The following is a 24518-nucleotide window of genomic DNA, read 5'->3' as shown; positions in this document are numbered from 1 at the left end:
CTGCTCATTTTAGAAAGATTTAGCTGTAGATTCTGGTTATTTTTATACACACGCTCCAGAACTGAGAGAAAATAAAATAATCCCTAAACAGAACAGAATTTCATTCTTTATCTCCTCCAAGTTTGGGAATCCAAAGGAGATGTTGTTGCTTTGAGGTTTTTAGCAAAAATTGAAAATAATTTTCCTTATTCTTATCCTAAATTTCCTTATCAATGTAGGATGAGGCAAAGGAAGCTGCACAGAATGAGGAATTTATTTGGAAACAGAGCTGAATTCCTTTATTTGTCTCCTCCAAGTCTGGGAATATAAAGGGGATGCTCTTGCTTTGGGGTTTTCATTGATTCATTTCCACAAAATTTGATACAAAATGCACATAAACTGACCAAAATTGAAAATAATTTTCCTTATTTTGACCCTAAATTTCCTTATCAATGTAGGACGAGGCAAAGAAAACTGCAGAGAATGAGGAATTGATCTGGGAAGGAGAGGAAGAATTGTGGGATTATCTGCTTTGGACACAGAAATTAATCCCAGTCGGTTGCTCCTGGCTTCAAATCTGTAAAAATCTCTAAGAATGAATTGAAAAATATTTAAATTTTAAGCCAAACAGGAGGTTGTTGCCATTGCCATTGCCAAGCCAGTAGGTATTCAAATATCTCACTACTAATTCTGGATATCAGCAAAACTGCATGAAAACTCCTGGATTTCACCAAATTATTGAGGCTGGAAGAGACTTTAAAGATTCCCCAGTGCCACCATGAAAATCGCCTTTAAATCATTTCCATCAGAGGTGTCTCCTCTGCTTCTCAGTAAGTTGGGAAAAGGGAGAAAAAATTTTAAAAATATCAATATGATTTTTAAAAATATCAATATTTTTTTAAAAATTCTGACGGAGGAATGAACAAAGTATGAAATAATCATATAAGAGGAGATTGAGAAAAAGAAGAGTTTGCTTTCCAAGACACCAAGGGAGGGGTTTTTTCCCAAAAACACCTATTTGGGGAGGAAGAAAAGAGAAGGAGGCTGAGATAATTCTTGCATTTCCAGCATTTGGAGCAGCCCAGGTGCTCCCAGGCACACCAACATTCCCTGAATTCAGAATTTACAGCTCTGCCCTGATGGAATCACAGAGACCCAAACCAAGCACAGGCACCAAAAGTGAAAAAAATAAAGAAATCCTGAACAAAATCGTAGCAAGAACCCAAAATTTCTCAAGTTTTTTAGGAGCTGTGCTTGGAAAAGGCTGACAGAAACTGGCAGCTGAAATCAATAAATCCAGATAAATCAGTTCTGAAATACAAGTGGGAGCTGCTTTGTGCTGGTTCTGATCTTTGGAAGTTCAAAGGATTGGCCCCGAGGAAGCACAAACTAAAAAAATGGGAATATTTTTGTTTCTGACACAGAAATTGCAACACTGAGGTGACAACTTCACACTCCAAGGCTGGGGCCAATATTTCTGTGGGTGACAGCAGAAGAGGACAAGATTTTCCACAAAAAGTCACTTTTTAAATGAGATTTTTTTCCTTTGCCAAACCCATTTCTGCTCTGCTTACAGTGGAGAATATTAAGTCTGGTTTTGTTGTCCAAGCTTTGAATTTAACAGTTGTTTTAAAATATTCAGAATATCCTTCCATTTCCCAATTAGCTGAGGTTTTGTTGGTGCTTTTCCACACTCAGACCTTGCAACTGAGTGTGGAAAAGATTTCTGCAGCCTCAGCAACGATGACAAAATAAAAGAGATGAAACAACCACTGGGCTGAGATAAAAACCCCTTTAAAGCTCCATGGCACAAAAGACTTTGTTTAATTTAAGGTAGCATATTCCCTGTAAGAACATTGAATCCTGGATCACACTTTTGAGTTCCTGCTGCTCTCCCGTTTGAGCTTCAAACAGGATAAAATAAAATAAAATAAAATAAAATAAAATAATAATAAAAATAAAATAAAATAAAATAAAATAATAAAATAAAATAAAATAAAATAAAATAAAATAAAATAAAATAAAATAAAATAAAATAAAATAAAATAAAAAGCTCCATGGCAAAAGGCATTATTTAATTTAAGGTACCTTATTCCCCGTAAGAACATTAAATCCTGGATCACACTTTTGAGTTCCTGCTGCTCCCCCATTTGAGCTTCGAACAGGATAAATAAATAAAAATAAAAATAAAAATAAAAATAAAAATAAAAATAAAAATAAAAATAAAAATAAAAATAAAAATAAAAATAAAAATAAAAATAAAATAAAAAGCTCCATGGCATAAAGGGCGTTATTTAATTTAATGTACCTTATTCCCTATAAGAACATTAAATCCTGGATCACAGTTTGGAGTTCCTGCTGCTCCCTCATTTGAGCTTTGAACAGGATAAATAAAAATAAAAATAAATAAATAAATAAAAGCTCCATGGCACAAAGGGCATTATTTAATGTAATGTACCTTATTCCATATAAGAACATTAAATATATAAATCCTGGATCAAAGGGGAGTTTCTGCTGCTCCCCTATTTGAGCTTTGAACAGGATAAATAAAAATTAAAATTAAAATTAAAATTAAAATTAAAATTAAAGCTCCATGGCATAAAAGGCATGATTTAATTTAAGGCACCTTATTCCCTGTAAAAACATTGAATCCTGGATCACAGTTTTGAGTTTCTGCTTCTCCCCCATTTGAGCTTCGAACAGTATAAATAAAAATAAAAATGAAATGAAAATAAAATAATAAAAATAAATAAAAATAAGCATAAACAAAACCCCAAAATGAAACATAAAATAAAAATAAAAATAAAATATAACTATAATTATGACTATAACTATAACTGTAACTATAATAAAAATAGAAATAAAAATAAAAATAGAAATAGAAATAAAAATAGAAATAGAAATAGAAATAAAAATGAAAATGAAAATTAAAATTAAAATTAAAATTAAAATTAAACCATAAATAAATGTAAATGTAAATGTAAATGAACTTATGGATTCATGGAATGCTTTGGGTTGTGATTTGGTACATTTCAATCTGGAATTGGGTTTTTTTTTATACTTTTCCAGTGTGTTTTAATCTCAGAAGTACCTTGCAGGAGGTGAGGATGCAGAGGCTGGTGGGCAGTGAGGACAGCAGTCATCTCATCGTGGTCCGAGGGGTGGATGTACTCATAAATGCTGTTTCCAGTCAGCTCCACCTGGGAAGAAACCATGGGATAAAAGCAGCTGGGTCATTTTCTGCCCTCAAACACTCCAGTGTTAAAACATGAGCTGGGTGTATCAAAAGCATCTCCCAAATCACAGCCATTAATCCCAATTAATTCTTTCCTCAGCGGTGATTGATGTCGGAGAGGTTTGTGTGGGAATTTCTGGTGTTGCATCAGGGACAGAGGAGCTCCTGTTAGAGCTGGGGATGAAGTGATAAATTAGAGCAGCTGTAGAAAAGTTAAATTGCCACAAACGGGAGGAAAACTCCGAGCTGTAGAAATGCCTCTCAGGAAGGCAAATATTCAAATAAAAATGATGTTCCTGCAGGTTCCCAGAAACTCTCACCTGCTCTCACACAACCCCTTTGTGTTCTCCCACCAGCAGCAGGGCCAAAATGACTTTTGCTGAAGATATTCGAGGAACAGGGGTTTGGAAGTGGTTTTTATGGGTTTACATCCTTGTTTTCTCCACCTCTTCAGCTCTATTTTCTCTCATAGCCACTAATTCTAATATCACTGTTATAAACACAGGTCAAGTCTTAATTTCTTTTTTCACCAGGGTCAGGATTAAATGTGTGAGAGGGTATTTCTTGTTGGCACTCAGATGTTTATCAGTTCTTATCTCTGTCACAGTCTCACAGACCCTGAGTTCTGCAGCACTTCACTCCAACAAACTAAAAATGGAGCCCTGTCTCTCTCTGCAAGGCCTTTGAAGGATAAACTGTCCAATTAACAAATGACACCTCAATTATTTTCACTTTTAACCCAATACCCAACCACCCGTGCCCACAATGGGGACTTTTTTATTCAATGACACAAAACCACCCAAACCCATGGAGAAGAAGGAGAAGGAGAAGTTGAAGAAGAAGAAGAAGAAGAAGGTGAAGGTGAAGAAGAAGAAGAAGAAGAAGAAGGAGGAGGAGGAGGAGGAGGAGGATGTGAAGAAGAACAAGAAGGTGAAGAAGAATGAGGAGAAGGAGGAGAAAAAGGAGAAGAGGAATGTGAAGTATAAGGAGGAGAAGGAGATGAAGGAGAAGGAGAAGGAGAAGGAGAAGGAGAAGGAGAAGGAGAAGGAGAAGGAGAAGGAGAAGGAGAAGGAGAAGGAGAAGGAGAAGGAGAAGGAGAAGGAGAAGGAGAAGGAGAAGGAGAAGGAGAAGGAGAAGAAGGAGCAGCCTCCACCCTAAACCCTCCATCTTGCTTTCTCTCTATTCCTGTATTCTAAACCCTTAAACTCTGAGTTTCCCACCCTGTGATCTCACACACTTCTATTCAAACTCCACCCCCACAATCCCAGTTCTGCCATTCCATTCTGGAAGCTTCTCCAGGCCCTCAGGTCAGTGCAGTGTTCTCTGGGGGTCAGAGCCTGGCAGCACAGAAAGTCCCAAATTCTCAGCACCCAGGGTTCCAACAAACACAAACACAAACACACATCCAAAGATCTCCACTTTTGGTTTTTTTTTTTTCAATTAAAAATACAGATTGCTACAAAAGTTAAGGTACACAAATGGCCTCTGAGAGAACCCAAAAATCAGATTTCCATGGATGTTCACTGCTCTGAACACACACTCACAGCGAAGATCTGCCTTAAATATTTGTGTATTCCCTGTCCTGCCCTGAGCTTTGCCTGCACAGGATGTGCTCCCGCCTTTCCCACTGCTGACAGAGGCACAAAAAACCAAAAAGGGCCTCGTGCCCCCCGTGTCCCCTCTGCCAGCTCTGCCTGCCACCCCCCAAACCCCCCAGAAAGCTGCAGGAATGGATTTAAGGGGGAAACAAAACTGAATTCCTTTATTTATCTCCCCAGTTCTGGGAATCCAAATAAGATGCTGTTGCTTTGCGGTTTTTATTGATTAATTTCCACAAAATTTGATATAAAACGCACATAAATGGACCAAAATTGAAAATCATTTTCCTTTATCCTATCCTGAATTTCCTTGTCTATGTAGGATGAGGCAAAGAAAGCAGGAGAGAATGAGGAATTGATCTGGAAACAGAGCTGAATTCCTTTATTTATCTCCTCCAGTTCTGGGAATCCAAAGGAGATGCTGCTGCTTTGAGGTTTTTATTGATTAATTTCCACAAAATTTGATATAAAACACACATAAATGGACCAAAATTGAAAATAATTTTCCTTATTCCTATCCTGGATTTCCTTACAATGTAGGATGAGCAAAGAAAGCAGCAGAAAATGAGGAATTGATCTGGAAACAGAGCTGAATTCCTTTATTTATCTCCTCCAGTTCTGGGAATCCAAAGGAGATGCTGTTGCTTTGCGGTTTTTATTGATTAATTTCCACAAAATTTGATATAAAACACACATAAATGGACCAAAATTGAAAATAATTTTCCTTATTCCTATCCTGGATTTCCTTACAATGTAGGATGAGCAAAGAAAAGCTACAGAAAATGAGGAATTGATCTGGAAACAGAGCTGAATTCCTTTATTTATCTCCAAGTCTGGGAATCCAAAGGAGATGCTGTTGCTTTGAGGTTTTTATTGATTAATTTCCACAAATTTTGATACAAAACACACATAAATGGACCAAAATTGAAAATAATTTTCCTTATTGCTATCCTGAATTTCCTTGTCTATGTAGGATGAGGCAAAGAAAGCAGCAGAAAATGAGGAATTGATCTGGAAACAGAGCTGAATTGCTTTATTTATCTCCAAGTCTGGGAATCCAAAGGAGATGCTGCTGCTTTGTGGTTTTTATTGATTAATTTCCACAAAATTTGATATAAAGCACAGATAAATGGACCAAAATTGAAAATATTTTTCCTTATTGCTATCCTGGATTTCCTTACAATGTAGGATGAGCAAAGAAAGCTGCAGAGAATGAGGAATTGATGAGGAAACAGAGCTGAATTCCTTTATTTATCTCCTCCAGTTCTGGGAATCCAAAGGAGATGCTGTTGCTTTGAGATTTTTATTGATTAATTTCCAAAAAATTTGATACAAAACACACATAAATGGACCAAAATTGAAAATAATTTTCCTTATTCCTATCCTGGATTTCCTTACAATGCAGGATGAGCAAAGAAAAGCTACAGAAAATAAGGAATTGATCTGGGAAGGAGAGGAAGAATTGTGGGATTATCTGCTTTGGACACAGAAATTAATCCCAGTCAGTCGCTCCTGGCTTTAAATCTGTAAAAATCTCCAAAAAATGAATTTTAAAATCATGAAATTTGAAGGAAAACAGGAGAGTGCAGGGTTTGAAATGAGTCTCAGTTGCTCTGGGCTGCCCCGTGTGCCTCGGGCCCCCGGATCAGAGAGGGGCAGTAATTGGAGCCACTCTTTGAGCCCATCCCGCTCCTCTCTCAGATCCTGGCAGCTGCCTTTTCTTTGCAGTAAATGAAGTTGTCTGCCCTCACAAAGCAATCTTTTTTTTTCTTGCTTTTTTCTCCCTGAAAATGTTCCTCATCCTTCCATTTTCTGCATTATTCATGGAATGTCCCTTCCCAGGGCTGTGCAAATTTGCTTTTTGTTTTTTCCCCCCCTCTAAGCATCTCTTCCTCCACTGCTCCTTTCCAACAGCCCCTCCCTGCAAACACAAAAACATCAACAGGGAGCTGATCTTGTAACCAGGCTGAAAATGCACTGAGGTAGGAAAAAAAGAGGAAAAAAATATAAGGAAAGGGGAGATGGAGAAGAGAAAGAAAGAGAGAGTGAAAGGAAAATAAATGGGAAGGAAGGAAGGAAGGAAGGAAGGAAGGAAGGAAGGAAGGAAGGAAGGAAGGAAGGAAGGAAGGAAGGAAGGAAGGAAGGAAGGAAGGAAGGAAGGAAGGAAGGAAGGAAGGAAGGAAGGAAGGAAGGAAAAGGAAAGGAAAAGGAAAAGGAAAAGGAAAAGGAAAAGGAAAAGGAAAAGGAAAAGGAAAAGGAAAAGGAAAAGGAAAAGGAAAAGGAAAAGGAAAAGGAAAAGGAAAAGGAAAAGGAAAAGGAAAAGGAAAAGGAAAAGGAATGAAAGGGAAAGGAAAAGGAAAAGGGAAAGGGAAAGGGAAAGGGAAAGGGAAAGGGAAAGGGAAAGGGAAAGGGAAAGGGAAAGGGAAAGGGAAAGGGAAAGGGAAAGGGAAAGGGAAGGGAAGGGAAGGGAAGGGAAGGGAAGGGAAGGGAAGGGAAGGAAAGGAAAGGAAAGGAAAGGAAAGGAAAGGAAAGGAAAGGAAAGGAAAGGAAAGGAAAGGAAAGGAAAGGAAAGGAAAGGAAAGGAAAGGAAAGGAAAGGAAAGGAAAGGAAAGGAAAGGAAAGGAAAGGAAAGGAAAGGAAAGGAAAGGAAAGGAAAGGAAAGGAAAGGAAAGGAAAGGAAAGGAAAGGAAAGGAAGAAAAAGATGGAACGGGGAAGGTGATTATCTACATTGCTTCATTTATGTCATTTTCTATAAATTTGCCCTTAAAAAGCTCTGGCTGCTCCTTTTGCAGGAACACCCCACATCCAATTTCTTGTCAGAGGGGAAGGAAAACACAAAATCTCCCTGTGGGTCCTGCCTGGAAATTCTTCTGTTTATTTCTAATTACAAGGGGACAAACATCCTGCAAGTGTCCAGAGGTGTCTTCATAAATATCCTGATCACCTACATTAAAAAAAAAAGTCTAAAAATTCTTCTGATGATGGACATTTCATTTTCAGAACAGGGCAAAATTGCCATTCTGTGGTCAGTGTCCAAAGGAGCATCACTCACAAACCTCTTCTCATTATTTTATCTTTGGTTAAGAGTGATTTTTTTTTTCACTGAATGTTTTGCCCTTGGAATGAAAGCGCCATTTTTAGCAGAGAATTTCCCTTCCAAAAGAAGAAGGAAAAAAAATAGAATTCATGGGTGGCTGTGTATTAATTCCCTATAAATAAACAAACAAACAAATAAATAAATAAATAAATAAATTTTATATTTATATATAACCCTATAAATATCCCTTTAATTTAGGGGATTTCTGACATAAAAAAAAACCCCAATCAAGCTGACCAACCTCATCAGCTGCAGTTGATATTTTCTCTTAAAAACTGTAACTCATGGATGGTTCTTGCTTTTCCCAAACTCGTCCCTGTTTTTAAACGATTCCTCGTGGAAATTCACATTTTTCCATAGGATTCAAAGGGTCAAAGGTCACCGTTTTATCCAAAATTTCACTTTTTTTGTCCCAGGGTTTATGTCTAAAATTCAAGCTGAAAATCCTTTGTGCAATAATGACTGGTTCTCCTTGTTATAATCACTGAAAAGGTTTTTTTATTCTGATGGGTTTATTTGCAACCCCTGGAAAATCAGCAGGAGCAAAGGTGCAGCACTGGCTGTGGGGGTTTTGGTGAATTTTGAATGAGTTAGGGATGGGAACTCTGAGCTTCTTCAGGTGATGTGATTTATTTTTCTTATCTTCTACACAGGCAGGAAGGGTGAGCTCAGCTCACATCTTCACTGCATGGTCCAGAAGGTCACAAAAACATGAATGACAAGATTTTTTAAGGACTTATTGACCAATAAAACACTGCCAACATGGATATTTATGGTTTTAACCCAATCCTTAAATATTTCATCCCACGGACCCATGTTCCAGTGTGAGCTTTCTTAGCCACTCATGTTCTGACACACAAACCCACAGTGCTGCACTCTGAACTCCTTGTTTACCTCTGGAACTGCTTTTATTTTTATATCTTAAACGCTAAAACTCTAAACTTTCCTTTCCTTAGCTTAACCTTGGCTTTAAACCTTGGCTTTAACCATAAATCCCCATTCTCCCTTCCAGCCCCTCAGTTTGGGAGCCTTTCCCAAGGTCTCCGATCAAATCCTGGGTTTCATTCGAAGCTTTGGCTTCCAGGCCCAAAGTTCTGAGAGTTCCCTGCATTTCAGATTCCAACAACTGACCCCAAAATTGACTTTCAAAATGGACTTTAAAATAATAAAACCACCAGCAAAGGGATGGGGGCAAAGGCAGGGTCAAATAACCAAAATGTGGATCCATAATTTGGAGTCTCGCCCCCTGCTAGGCACATTCAGCTCTTTCAAAGCCCACAAAGAAACCCTGAAAACTTTAAAATACAGAAATTCTACAGCTCAATTCATAAAGCTAAAGCCCCATGCCTCAGGTTATTAAAGCACCTTCCTTGATGCAGTTTTTAATAGCTGTAAATACCAAATCTCAGCATTTCCTGCTAACAGGGGGTTTATGAGCAACTCAGATTTATTTTCTTTTTTTCCAGCCAAGGAATGATTCATAATAAACACACAGGGCTAAGTGGATGGATTCTAGAGCAAATAATTACATATTTTACCTCTCATAGGCTCATTGGATAAAAGCAAAATAAACTCCTGGAGAAGTTCATTTGTGGTGAAATATTTCAAGATTTATCAAAGATAAGCCTGGCTCCCTCATGGATCCAGAAAACTGCTGGAATAAGCTCCAGACCTCCAAATTAAATTAAAAATTGTCTTTCCACATTGCTCCCCGAGAGGATTTTCCTTTCTTTTTTGTGCCTTTGGACTCTGAGGGGAAAAAAAATATTTGGGGAATTTGAAGCTGTTTATTATCCATGGAAAAAAAAAAAAAAGGCAAAATAATAAATTGGCTGTGCCAGGCTGTCCAAGGCAGCTGATCCCTGGGCTGGGATGGGCTGGAGGAAGGGTCCTCCAGCAAAATTCCCAATTTTCCTGCTCCAGCTGGGAGCAAATCAAACTCCAAAGCCACAAATGAAGTGGCAGGGCCACAAATGAAGATGTAGATTTTTCAGAAACTCTGTTTCTGAGGCAAAGCCGTGCTTCAAAACAATCCTTAATGCTGCCTTGACATTTATGACTGGTTTAGGCAGCCTGGCTTTTGCTCAAGCTTTAATTTCTTCCTGCTGAAGTTAAACTCGGCCAGAAGATAAAGGCCACTGTAGCAGGCCTCCAAAAATAGTCTGCAAAACTCTTTTTAAATGGCTTTTTTATTTAGTTGAACGATATATTTTTAAACAAATGGCACTCCAGCAGGAAATTGATGTGTGGGCTAGTTAATTGTCAAATTATTTAATAAAAAGGCCTCTCTGTGCCCATTCTAAAGGATTTTTTTTTCCAGTCACCACCACTCTGCTCTCAGCTTGCTTTGGCTCTGTGAGGGCACTTGTTGGAAATATAATGTGGAATTTCTTTTTTATTCTGTGATGGGGGAATTTCCTTCTCCTGGCCAAGCCCATTCTGGTTGGTGGCAGGGGCAGGAATGCCAGGATTTCCAGAGGAGTGGGAACAAGATCCCCTTTGGGGGCCCTGGGAGCTGGCAGGAATACCCCAGGATAAATGGATTTGTATTCTGAGGAGTGGGAGCAGCCCAAAATCAGTGCTGGGTCTGCTTAAAGCCAAATTATCCCTTCAAAAAGAGAATATTGAGGCAGAGCAAGAACAGATTGGTGAGAAATCAGGATGAAATTTTAGAAAGAAATTAAAAATATTGTATTATCAAAAAATTAATTTTATTATTAAAAATGTATTATATTATTTATATTAATACATTATTATATTATATAATAATTCTATTCTATATGTTATATATATTATATATATTATATATATTATATATTATATATTATATAATATAATTCTATTCTATATGTTATATATTATATATATTATATATTATATATTATATAATTATTATATAATATAATAATGTATTAATATAAATAATATAATACATTTTAATAATGTATATAAAATAATATATATAATTATATATAATATATATTTTATATATATTATATATTATATATATTATATATATTATATATATTATATATTCATATATATATTATATATATTATATATATATTTTTATATATTATATATTATATATTATATATTATATATATTTATATATATATTTACATATAATTATATTATTTATATTAATACATTTATTTTATTAACGATTTTATTTATAAATAAATTTTATAAATCAATCCCTGCTCACTGTGAATTTTTGTGTTTTGAGAATCCCTTCTATTTTAAATCCCACAGCTTTCAAGCTCAGCTGTTCCAAACTCCTGCTGAAGTGAAAAGTTTGGGATTTTAGCTAATTAAACAGCCTTCAAAAAACAACTTGGCCAAATCTTCTGATTTTCCTCAGCCCAACTTGCACGAAGGACTTATAGATATTTCCATGTATGTGGGATTCAGACAGTGCAGATGACCAGGAGGGATAAATGGGATTAAAACTTGTGTGACACTGCCAGTCCCCTCTTCCCACACGTGCCAAAGTCTATTTAGTGTCCCATTGATCCCATAATTCTTTAATTGTCCCAAATAACTGGGTTAATAATAAAAAAAATTAATTTAAAATAATAAAATTAAAATTAAAAATAAAATAAAAATTATAATAATGATAATAATAGTCAAGATCTGGTGGATGGATATTCCTCCAAAAGAACAATTTCTGGGCAAAATTTGGAGAATTTCGGGAGCAAAACATACAGGGCAGGGAATTTCTGCTCCAGGATGGGTGGATGGGAATGCTCAGTGCTTTGGGATAATGGCACTGATGAAATGGATGGATTTGAGCAGGTAAAATCCTGAATCCCTCAGGATTGAAAATTCAGGGTGAGAGGAACCCAGGCTGAAAAAATGAGTGGCAAACAGGGCCCTTGTGGAGGGAAGTTGATTGTCAAGCAAAGCAAGATTTAAAGGAATTTGAACGTGAATTAAATGGTTTGAAACAACTGAAACTGTACCAGAGCAGAGTTAACAAACAGCACTAAGAATGTTTCCTGCTCATATTTTTAAAATTAACAGGTAAAAAAAAAAAAAAAGTATTTATGGTGGCTGCTTATTCCCAAAATGGCTTTTTCTAAGAGAAGCAGGAGTTTGGAAGTGGTTTTTATGGGTTTATATCCTTGTTTTCTCTGCTTCTTGAGTTCCATTTGCTTTCTTATAGCCACTAATTCTACAATCATTGTCATCAACACACATCCAAAAAACTCCACATTTTATTCAATTAAAAATACGGATTACTACAAAAAATTAAGGTAAATAATCCCCACCATTAAAGCCTCTCTCTCTCTCTGTTTATGGAAACAGCCACAGGATAAATTCACCTGAATTAATTTCAGAATATTTTCAGAATATTCTCCTCTCTCTCACCTTCAGCTCCTCTGCTCTTTGGGCTTTATTTCAATTCATTTATTTACTGATAAATGTTTGAACACTTCAGCTCCTTGCAAGTCCCATCCAGGGCCTGCAGAAATTAATGAGGAATTTTTTTAATGAGACTTTGGCAAACTTTGGGTCAGGTGCTACCGGTGAATTTCAGTTCCAAACAAAGGCATGGAAAGACAATTTCTACTTTAATTGCAATTTCTATAATAAATGCAGGCTCTTTGCCCTTGTGCCTATCCCAAGAAGGCAAAAAAAATTAGAAATGTCCATCTAAGAGGAAAAAAAAACCATAAAACCATAAAACCCCCTCATAGTCCTGGTGCAGAACAGTAGTAAACTGAGTTTTATGAGTTCTATCACAACCATATAAAATGCTTTACTGAAAAGAGCACTGAGCTGGAAAAACTCAGGAAAAACTGCCCTCAATTCCATGTGAACACTCATAAATCTGCCCCCCTTTTTCCTTTATTTTTATTTTTATTTTTTCCTCCTCCTCCAGTGCATTTACCATAAACCCCCTGTTCAGATTTTTCTCCCTTTCATGGGCAGCCTCAATATCTGACACAATCTGAGGCTCCCAGAGTCAAATTCTGAGTTTTATTTCAGTTAATTGTCAAATTATTTAATAAAAAGACCCTTCTGTGCCCACTCTAAAACATTATTTTATTTTTATTTTTATTTTTTTCCTCCTCCTCCAGTGCATTTACCATAAACCCCCTGTTCAGATTTCTCTGCCTTTCACGGGCAGCCTCAATATCTGACACAATCTCAGGCTCCCAGAGTCAAATTCTGGGGTTTATTTCAGTTAATTTTAAATTATTTCTTAAAAAGGCCCTTCTGTGCCCTCTCTGAAGGACTTTTTCCTTTTTAAAATTTTTTTCCTCCTCCTCCAGTGCATTTACCATAAACCCCCTGTTCCACACCAGATTTCTCTGCCTTTCACGGGCAGCCTCAATATCTGACACAATCTCAGGCTCCCAGAGTCAAATTCTGAGTTTTATTTCAGTTAATTGTCAAATTATTTATTAAAAAGGCCCTTCTGTGCCCACTCTAAAGCATTTTTTCCTTTTTATTTTTATTTTTTTTCTCCTCCAGCACAATTACCATAAACCCCCTGTTCCGCATCAGATTTCTCTCCCTTTCACGGGCAGCCTCAATATCTGACACTTTCTTTTTTTAAATTATTTTTATTTTTATTTTTTCCTCCTCCTCCAGTGCATTTACCATAAACCCCCTGTTCCACACCAGATTTCTCTGCCTTTCACGGGCAGCCTCAATATCTGCCACAATCTGAGGCTCCCAGAGTCCAATTCTGGGTTTTATTTCAGCCCTATTGCCTGCCCACGCTGGGGTTTCAGGCCCTGCCTCCATCTGCAATTTGCAATATCATATTATTTATGGCCCCTCTGAAAGGTAATGAGGGGTAAAATACAATGAACAAGAACTGATATAAATTCAGGCTGATGTGGTGGCAAGGAAAGGAAATTTGAGTCTTTTACCAAAGCCCTTTGCAAGGAGAAAAAAGCTTCAAACAGCCCTGAAAAAAATAAATTACTTTATATAAAAGCAAGGCAGCAGTGTGAGAGTCCAAATTTGTGTTTAGCAGCTTTATTTTATTTATATTTTAGGTGTCAGAGCACATACCTGGGACAGGCCAAGGTGCACAGAGGCTGTTTCAGAAATGTACATTATTTTGCCATCGGATGCCACGACGAAAACAAAACCATCCAGAGTCTGAAATGAAGAGAAATGCACAGGGTAAGAAGCAAGAAATCTGTTTAAAGCATTTACAGGGGGAAAAAAAATGGATTTTGGAGGATGATTTCCAACTTCAACAGCAACAAACAGCAAAATTTTGGGGAAATAATAAAATTAAAATTAAAATTAAAATTAAAATTAAAATAAAAATGAAAAATAAGATTAAAATTAAAATTAAAATTAAAATTTAAAATAAAATTTAAAATTAAAATTTAAAATACAATAAAAATAAAAATAATAAAAATAAAAATAAAATAAAATAATAATAATAATAATAATAATAATAATAATAATAATAATAATAATAATAATAATAATAATAATAATGCCAAGACCTACAAGATCTGGTGGATGGATATTCCTCCAAAATAACAACTGCTGGGCAAAAAATTTGGAAAATTTTGGGAGCAAAAAGTACAAGACAGGGAATTTCTGCTCCAGGATGGATGGATGGGAATGCTCAGTGCTTTGGGATAATGGCACTGATGAAATGGATGGATTTGAGCAGGTAAAATCCTGAATCCTTCAGGATTGAAAATTCAGGGTGAGAGAAACCCAGGCTGAAAAAATGAATGGCAAACAGGGCCCTCGTGGAGGGAAGTTGATTTATTATATTAATATTTATTATTATATATCAAGCAAAGCAAGATTTAAAGGAATTTGAACATGAATTAAATGGTTTGAACAATTAAAGCTGTACCAGAACAGAGTGAACAAACAGCACTAAGAATGTTTCCTGCTCACATTTTTAAAAATTAACAGGTAAAAAAAAAATGTATTTATGGTGGCTGCTTATTCCCAAAATGGCTTTTTCTAAGAGGAGCAGGGGTTTGGGAGTGGTTTTTATGGGTTTTTATGGTTTCTATCCTTTTATCTGATTTTGTTCCTTTAAACCCAGGGTCAGTGTGAAATGCACCTCGGCCCCTGCATTTGCAGCTCTGCTGCTGCTGCCATTTCAGGGAATGTTTTGCTGCTTTTCAGGGAATGTTTTGCTGGGTTTTTTAGTGCTCAGCCCAAATCCTGGGCTCTGTGGTGCTCAGGGGAAGTCAGGCCCTGCCTGAGCCGTTTTTTATGGCACAATTGGCAGACCCAGCCATTTGCAATGCGTTCCATGGCAGCACCAGCAATGCTGAGATTGGGCCGCGCTTTCGAGGATGTGTTTCTGAGCAAAGAGGTCTCTGCTCTACCACAGCATCAACTTCCAAAGGGAAAGCAGAAAAAGTCAAATTAATGAGCACAAATATCTCTCTTTCAACCTCAAAGGGAATTCACCTGCCAAAGAAAAAATTAAAGAATTCAAGGCTGGCTGTGTATAAATGATCTCTCCCTTCAGTTTAGAGACTTTCTGACATAAAAAACCCCAATCAAGCTGAGCAACCTCATCCTCTGCCAGCATCCAAAATTAATAAGCACAAATATCCTTCTTTGAGTGTGATGAAGTTTTATCCTTGCAGTCTGCAAACCTCAACCAGCTCAAACTTGAGGCCGAACCCTACAAATTCTCCTTGACAGGAAATTGGCTGGGAGGCAATTGAAAGTAAAAACTGAAGTTTGGTTTGGGCTGGTATTATTTATAGGAGAAAAAAAAAATAAATAATGTGGTAAAGCTCAGCCAGAACTGGCCATGATTTGGATACAAAACCCCTCAGTTTGGGGGGCCCTTGGTTTCTCAGTGCCCAATTTCAGGCATTTTTTTCAAAAGTAACTGATAACAAAAAATCTACATTATCTCTACCCAGCACAGAAAGCTTTGACCAACAGGTGACTGTCAGGGAATATTCCCACGTGTGAGTATCACTGGAAAATATATTTGGAAGAGAAAAATAATTTTTGCAGGACATAAGTAGAACAACCACCTGTTTTAATCCATTTAAAGGCACTGAACTGGAAGAGAAGCAATAAAATCCTGTCTACTTCATGCTCCTCTAGTGCCACCCCAATAAGAAAATATTCCAAATTATTCTCTGGCCTACTAATGGCTCTACAGCATGTAACTGAAACCAGATTACTCTTTGCCAATTTAAGCATAAATTAAATTTTGTAGCAATATTATAATGGGAAATAATTTATTGCAGTTTTAGACGCCATTTTGCTTTGAACGCTGTTGTCTTGCAATTGCTTTACCCTTAATTAATAATTGTTTATTAATTTATCATTTATTAACTTGGCTCAATGCTGCTGTTACTGCAGCACACCCCAAAATTTCATGTACAGGGAAGCACACTGAAGCTGAAAATTCACATGGAAAATTTCAGTCTAAGAACCCTTAGGAAAAAAAAAAGTTTGCAGTAAATGTGGGTTTATTAAAACCTTCAGCATTCGTCATTCAGAAATAACTGAACTGTAAAATGAGAGTTGCAGGTGGTCAGCATTTAATTTGTTATAAATTCAATTAATGCCAGACAAAACAGGGAACAGCCAGGAGGAGGAGCAACAGCAATGATTTATACAACTGGGTCTGCACTTTAATACACCAATTAAATTATCAAACAGGTTATTATACACAACTAGATCAGCATTTCCAGGTGGGCTCGTGACTGAAACAGCTGAGAGGGCAGCAGCTACATAAAATAAAATAAAATAAAATAAAATAAAATAAAATAAAATAAAATAAAATAAAATAAAATAAAATAAAATAAAATAAAATAAAATAAAATAAAATATTCCAAGGCTGGAAATGCCTCCCCAGGAGATCACTTTGAGCTCTGCCATCGCCTGGCTGTTGTCAGCACGTCCCAAAAATCTCGTTTTTCCCCGCAGGGGAGGTGAAGAACGGCGCTCGTCATTCCCAAGGTCGGAGCGGCGGCACCGCGGCCGGGGCAGGGATTTTCTGCCGGGTTTTTATCCCCGGCCGAGCGAAAGAGTGAAAACAGCTCCGGCTCTGTGAGCAGGGATTCACCTCCCACAAAAAAACCCGCCCAATAAACGATTCCGGTTTGGTGGCTCTTTAAAATCGGGGGGGGAAAACCTGTGTCGTATTTGGTTCACGTATAAATATATAAATAAATAAATAAATAAATAAATAAATAAATAAATAAATAAATATTAAAATATATAAAAATAGATACAAATAAAATATATAAAAATACAAATTTAGAAATAAAATTAAAATTAAAATTAAAATTAATAAATGAATAAATAATATTATAGACATTATATATTATATATATTATTATATATAATATATTAAAATTATATACATTATATATTATATATTATAATATATAATATATTATATATATAAAGATATACATAAATATATAAATAAAAAAATTTAATTTAAAACTTAAAAATATAAATAAATCCATATATATATATATATATATATATATATATATATATATATATATATATAGTTAAACGCAATTTTTAATTTTTTTTTATCCCTCCTGCTGGCACCCCCGCCCCGGCTGCGACTTCCTAAATTCAGAACTCAGAGGAATTCCAGAGCAGATCACCGGGGCTGTGAACAGCGGGACGTTCAGGCGCTACAGTCCCAGGAGATCCAATGCAGGTGTTGTCCCCTTCCCGGTGCCACCGCCGGGGAGCGCCTGTCCCCTCCCCCGGGGGCTCCCTGGGGACATCCCCGCCGCTTTTCGGGCTGGGCGGGCTGGGCCTGCACAGAGAGGACAAGCGCCCCTTGCTTCGGCCGATACCAAAGGCGAAAAATCGTGAAATATTTGGAATTTAAGTGGTTGGTGCCTCTGGTTTTCTGCTCTCCCAGCCCGACGAGATGAAGGCTTCAGCCAGGCCGCTGTGGTGGTGCGGGAGGAGGAGGAGGAGGAGGAGGAGGAGGAGGAAAGGGAGGAAAATGAGAGGCAGCCGCTCACCCCCGGGGTGTCCATGTGCCCTACCTGAAGCAAGTGGGATCCGAGCTCCATGGCCACGTTATCCAAAGGGCCGATCCTGCTCGGCTGTCCCCAGGCGTCGCCCAGACCTACAAAAAACCCCAAGCATTTGGTCAGAGCCGGCAGCGGAGCCCGAGCTGTCCCCCCTGCCCTGCCCGTGCTCCCCCTCCTCCCGCGGTGGCAAAGGCCGAGTCCCTTCCCCGCGCAGTTTTTGGGCAGGAATTGTTCTTTTTCTGGAGCGGAGCATCCCCGCGGATGCGCCTTCCCCGAATTCCCGGAGGGAATTCCTGCAGGGACGCGGCCGCAGCCGCTCCCATCGCCCGCCGGGCCCGTCCTGTCCTTGCATCGTCCCTGTCCCTGTCCCTGTCCTGTCCTGTCCCTGTCCCTGTCCCTGTCCCTGCCCCTGCCCCTCTCCTGTCCTGTCCCTGTCCCTGTCCCTGTCCTGTCCCTGTCCCTGTCCTGTCCCTGTCCATGTCCCTGTCCCTGTCCCTGTCCCTGCCCCTGTCCCTGTCCATGATCCTGTCCCTGTCCCTGTCCCTGTCCCTGACCCTTTCCCTGACCCTGTCCCTGTCCCTGTCCCTGTCCATGTCCGTGTCCCTGTCCCTGTCCCTGCCCCTGTCCATGTCCCTGTCCCTGACCCTGTCCCTGTCCCTGTCCCTGTCCCTGTCCCTGCCCCTGTCCATGTCCCTGTCCCTGACCCTGTCCCTGTCCCTGTCCCTGTCCCTGTCCCTGTCCCTGTCCCTGTCCCTGTCCCTGTCCCTGTGAGCGGCCACCCCCGAGGTGGACAAGGAAGAGGAAAAGAGGTTAAAGAGGAGCTTGATTGGAGATAAACCACCCCGATTTCACCTGAGCATGGACGGGACCGACAGAGCTTCATCCCCTGGCCCCATTGGGCCCTGATCCCACAGCCCGAGCCCAAACCCAACCCCACAGCCTGAGCCTAAACCCAACCCCACAGCCTGAGCCTAAACCTGATCCCACAGCCCGAGCCCAAACCCGAGCCCACAGCCCGAGCCTAAACCCAACCCTACAGCCCGAGCCTAAACCCAACCCCACAGCCCAAGCCTAAGCCTGAGCCCAAACCCGACCCCACAGCCTGAGCCTAAACCCGAGCCCACAGCCCGAGGCCAAACCCAACCCAAGCCCATAGCCCGAGCCTAAACCCGAGCCCACAGCCTGACCCCAAACTGAGCCCACAGCCCGAGCACAAACCCGAGCCCACAGCTTGGCCCCAAACCCGACCCGAGCCCAAAGCCCGAGCCCACAGCCTGACCCCAAACCCGAGCCCACAACCTGACCCCAAACCCGAGCCCACAACCTGACCCCAAACCTGAGCCCACAGCCCAAGCCCAAAGCCAGAGCCCAAACCCGAGCCAACAGCTCGGCCCCAAATCTGACCCAAGCCCATAGCCCGACCCCACAGTCCAAGCCCAAACCCGAGCCCACACCCAACCCCACAGCCTGATCCCAAACCCGAGCCCACAGCCGAGCCCGCCTCGGGGCAGGGGACGGTTCCTGACGGAGCTGCCTTGGGGCCAGGAGGGGCGGCGGGGCTGAGGTTGGTTGGTTGATTTTGGCTTCCAGGGTAAAAAGGAGCCTTTCAGAGCTCCCCAAGGAACCTTTCAGGAGCTCCCCGAGGAGCCGAGGCCGCCACCCGGTGACGGAGGGGTCACTGTCCCCAAGGGATGGAGGGGAAGGGAAGGACGCGACCGCATCCGTTTGGTGCCTCGTTTTTGGAGCGAAACAACAACCCTGGGCTTCGGGGAGGCCTCAAAACCCAAAAAGGGTTTTTTTGGCCCCTAGCCCTGGATGATTCGGTGCTGCCAGCCTGGAATTCCGGCCCGTTTCGCGAATGCCCCGCTATGAAACCGAGCCCCGCGTCTTCCCCCGGTGCCCTCTGGCCGCCCAGGGGCTTCCAAAGAAATCTCCTTTCTGCCGGCTGTGCCTCCGGAGCGGGAGGGAAAACTGGCAGAAATTCCTGCCCTGAGCTGCAGCTCCGTGATTCCGGATCCGTTTGTGCTCTGGGCCTGGGAATGATGGGGGGATTTCTCTCCATTCTTGGGGCATCCCTTGGGGTGGGCAGGATCTCCCACTGGAGGAACGCGGTGCTTCCCCCGAGTTTTGATTCCTTTCCAGCCGGGAAAGCGCTGAGGATCTTCCCATGCCAGGCAGGGGACACCGGGCACCTGAGCCGGCCCTGACCCCTCCTTTTCGCCGTCCCGAGGCAGCAGCAGCACCCAAAAAGAGGGGTCTGCATCCGCACCCCGTGTCTGTCTCCCCAAATCCCGGGAATTGCCCTCGTTTTCCCGTGGGGAAGGGAAGAACGCCTTCCCCGCTCTGAAAGAAGCGCTGGGAAAATTGTTCGGGAGAGCCAAACGAAAATTCGCGCTTTTCTCCGCCTTTCCCCAATTCTCCGTTTGGGAAAGCCTCCTAGATTTCCAGAGATACGGCAGAAATGTCCTTTCTGCTGAAAGGCTTTTTTGTTTCTCGGAGAGAAAGTTTGGGAATGGCGGAGTTTTCCTGCAGCTTCTTTCCCGAGACGGCAACAAACGCAAACTCCAGAGTCCGTCCCTGTGCCGGGGGTTTGCCCTTATTTCGATTTACTCATTACAAATTTCGAAATATGAGACTGCAAACCTACAAAGAGAGGTGTAAAAACTGCCCTGAGCAGTTCCGTTCCCAAAGACGGAGCAGATTTATTCCCTGAGCTCTCACGAAACCCTTCAAGAACGAGCCGCGTCTCTGCCCCACCCGTGCGAGACAATTCGCTCCGTCCTGTCCCTTCTCAGCATCCCAAAATCTGCACGGGTTTTGAGGTTCTTTCCTAGCCCGGAATAAAAAATGTCACTTGCTCAGATTCGCTCCCTCAGGAATTTTAAATTGGAGTCGGAATCGCGAACGCGCATCAAACGTAAACACGTTCGGTGGATCAGCCTGGCATTCGTCTGAGCTTATTTTAAAGCCGGCGATTTTATCATTTAATCCGCCAGCAGATCGCTTTAAAGGTGAAAACGAAACGAATAAAACCTTACATTCGAATAAGGGACTAACGCCCATTAACTTCTCCTCCGAGCCATTTGCGAACGCGCGTTCCTGTAAATGTATGGATGCCATAGGCTGGGCCTGGCTGCTCCTGCCCGGCCGGGAAATAACTCCCAAATTCACTCCCTGGCCTGGAGCGAGGCCAAAATCCCTGCGGATCCACAGCGAGCCTTTCTGCACCGCTCCTTGGCGGGGATGGGAGGCGATTCCTGCCTGGGGACGCTGCCGGGTGTCCCGCACGGGGCGCTTTGGAAGGGGACATTTCCATATGTCCCCTCGCAGCAGGAATTACCCGACCCGAGAGAGAATTCCCAGCCAGCGGGCGGCTGGAGCATCCTCCCCGCAAACGCTGGGAACACCCGTGGGGATGGCCCGGCCCCAGCGCGGCTCCTTTGCCCTGCCAGAGGCTCGGGGATCACCCGGATCCAGCGATCCGAGGGAATTCCGGCAGCGGGGAACCGGGAGAGCCGGGGCTGGGCTCAGCGGCAGAGCCCAGAGCCCCTGCGGGACGGTGTCTGGCCAGTCCCACGCTCAGCCTCCGCTTCTCTGGCACTCTGCCGCAGCAGACACGGGCGGGATGAGCCTCTCTCCTGCTTTTGCCGGTGTTCGGACCGGTGTCTGTCCCCCACGGGCCCGGCAGGAGGAGCGGGATCCCGGGCAGGGCGAGGCTGTGCCCGCCGGACCCCTCCGGGCACCGGGAGGCGGCTGCGGCTCCGGCTCCGGCAGCTGCGGCTCGGAATCAAAGGGGGTTTTAAACAAACACCCCAAAATTCCTGCTGCTTTTGCCGTTGAAAAACTGGGGGATTTTCGTACAAACGCGCCCTGTGGCAAACACGGACAAAATCGCCCTCTGTCCCTTTTGACACCTCTGGCTGTTTTTCAAAGTACCTCAGCACTCGCTTTGTGCCGTTTGTACATTTCCCGGTTTCCAGGGAGCCAGCGGGGTGAGTGGAACTGTAATAAGATCTAGAAATATTTGGGGACAACTCCCACCTTTGCTCTCGGCATACAGAAGTCCGTCCGCACACACATTTGAAAGCCCGGTAGCTTTTCAGCTCGGGATTCTGCTAAAAGAATTACTCAGCCATGTATTACGTTCAGTATCGGGTTGCCCTGTAACTTGGACTATTTCCTTTGTGTCTGCTGGGCTGTTCCGCGGAGCGCAAGGTCCCGCAGCCTTCACAAGGAACAAGGGCAAACCCTGGGGGCTCGCAGCCAACTCTGCTTTTTGGGGTTTCCCCAGCGCCGTTGTGCCTCCCTCGGCCGGGAGAGCCTCGGGGACATTCCCGTGGGGCAGCCCCGGAGCTCCACCGAGCTCTGTGCCCCTGGCTGAGCTCCACCGAGCTCTGTGCCCCTGGTTGAGCTCCACCGAGCTCTGTGCCCCTGGTGGAGCTCCACCGAGCTCTGTGTCCCTGGTTGAGCTCCACCGAGCTTTGTGCCTCTGGCTGAGCTCCACCGAGCTCTGTGTCCCTGGTTGAGCTCCGCCGAGCTCTGTGCCCCTCGTGGAGCTCCACCGAGCTCTGTGCCCCTGGTTGAGCTCCGCCGAGCTCTGTGTCCCTGGTTGAGCTCCACCGAGCTGTGAGCCCCTGGTTGAGCTCCGCCGAGCTCTGTGCCCCTGGTTGAGCTCCACCGAGCTCTGTGCCCCTGGTTGAGCTCCACCGAGCTCTGTGCCCCTGGTTGAGCTCCGCCGAGCTCTGTGCCCCTGGTTGAGCTCCTCCGAGGCTCCGCTGTCGCCCCGTGGGGAGGATGCGAGGGCAGCGCTGACACCAAGCCCCGTCTGCAGCGGGGGCCGGGGGAATCTCAGCCCCGACGGCACCGCTGGGTGCGGAGCCAGCGGGGAACACCCGGACCCGGCCAGGGGAACCCCTGAGAGAGGGGAAACCCCCAGGTCAGGGCGGGTCTGGGAAGGAGCAAGTCCGGGCAGGGACATGCGGGGCCACCCGCTCCTCTCTGCGGGCTCAGCGCCGGGAAGGTGGCCGAGGGTTGGGCGGTGGGAAGGACGGGCGGAAAGATCAAGACTTTTATTTATAAAAATTAAATAAAATAATTTTTTTAAGGGGTGAACTCCCAGAAAAAAAAAAATTGAAAAGAAAACAAAAAGTGAGGAAAAAACATTCTAACAAATCTGCCCCCGAGGACACCCGCACAAACCCGGCTCTCCCCGCCGAGCCCAACCCACCAGGTCGTGTTAAGAGGCCCCAAAGCGGCGTCCTGCAGACGGGGAGGTCACGGGCAGACCCACGGCGGTGACCCCCGCCCTTCCTCTCCCTCCCTCCCTCCCCTCCGGCCGGGAGAGACCGGAGCGACCCCGCCGCCCGTCCCCGCCCCGACCCCGCCGCCCGTCCCCGCACCGCGGGGCCGCGGCTCCCGCCGCCTGGGAACGGCCCCGGGAAAAGCCTGGAAAAAGCACTTTTGTTTTAGTGAGACCTTTAATGTCACTGTTAGTGGTTAGTACAATAGGGGCTGGCTTTCCAAGAAGGGATTACCCACGCCTCGCTCTTTATTTATTTGTTTAATTCATTAACGAACCTTTTCCGAGCGCGTGTGACCATCAGATGAAATGGCTGCGATTCGCCTTGATTTTCTTAAAATTTACATTCGTGGCCAGGTTTAAATGGGGACCGAGGGCTGTGAATATTCCTAGTAATTTCTATTGTCTGCCTCTCGGAATAAGGAAGGTCTGAAATCTACCGCTCCGTCACTTTATTCAGATTATTTTCTATTGCGCACATTGTATTTTGGGTCACATATTAATTAGCTGGCTCCCATCCGGTTGAAACAACCATAAATGTCCAATTTCATAATCGGTTTTGGACACTGCGCCGGGGATGGGGGAGGGAGAGGGTGACGATTTCACCAGTCTGTCATAACCGGGGGGCAGAGAATCGCAGTTTTTAAACGCGGTTCATTCTCGCCTCTCTTTCCTTCATTAACTCATTTTCAAAATAAAAATAAAAAAAATAAAATAAAAAAATACTGACAGCGGAGGCAGAAGACGACTCGTGGTGTGTTTTTGTTCTGCAGCAACAAAGCCGTGGCAATAACAACAACCAAAAAAAAACCCAACCGAAAACACGAGAGAAGACGGTGTTAGAGAACGGGACGCTGGAGGCTGCTGTGTCCTGACTTTAACTCCTGAATCTCAAGGTCGCAGCGGTACCGCAGGGCACAATCTGGGATTTCGCAGCCCGAACTTGTCCCTTGCAGTGCTTGGGGTAAAGGAGCCGGGGTACAAATCCCCTTTGGCTCTCTGGAGCCTGAGCGGGTTCGGTCCATCTTCGGGAAAAGCAGGAAACCTGTCCCAAGCCGTGTCGGGATCAGTCACCTTCGCTGAGGGGCTCAAACTTTTCCTAAACTACGTCTGGAAACCGGGGGGCGAGCCCTCCACCGAGGGGTTTAAAACCACAACTCTCTCTCTCTTTCTTTCTCTCTCTTTCCCTCCAGCCCAGACGGAGCTGGCAGCCGGGTCCGCAGCCGAGCCGCGCTCCTGCCCGGGCTGGCCGCAGTTAGTCCGGGCCTAGCACGCGTCTGGTTGTGTCTCAGACCTGTCCCCCCACCCTGGCACCCCCTT

At 43.0% G+C, this 24518-nt stretch overlaps 1 protein-coding gene across 2 annotated transcripts in view; it reads right to left on the bottom strand.

Moving 5' to 3' along the window:
* Positions 1-24518, bottom strand: part of SIM2 (SIM bHLH transcription factor 2) — a 64473-nt gene that overhangs the window by 37803 nt on the left and 2152 nt on the right. For both annotated transcript variants that reach the window (XM_054628174.2, XM_054628173.2), the window contains exons 2-4: positions 17912-17994; positions 13944-14033; positions 3071-3179 (exon numbers count right to left, since the gene is read on the bottom strand). In XM_054628174.2, the coding sequence (XP_054484149.2) occupies positions 3071-3179; positions 13944-14033; positions 17912-17994 (282 nt within the window). The remainder of the gene's footprint in view (positions 1-3070; positions 3180-13943; positions 14034-17911; positions 17995-24518) is intronic.

This window comes from Agelaius phoeniceus, chromosome 2 (genome assembly GCF_051311805.1).
Source record: "Agelaius phoeniceus isolate bAgePho1 chromosome 2, bAgePho1.hap1, whole genome shotgun sequence".
NCBI classification, from domain to species: Eukaryota; Metazoa; Chordata; class Aves; order Passeriformes; family Icteridae; genus Agelaius; species Agelaius phoeniceus.
This window is presented reverse-complemented; position numbering and strand designations above follow the sequence as displayed.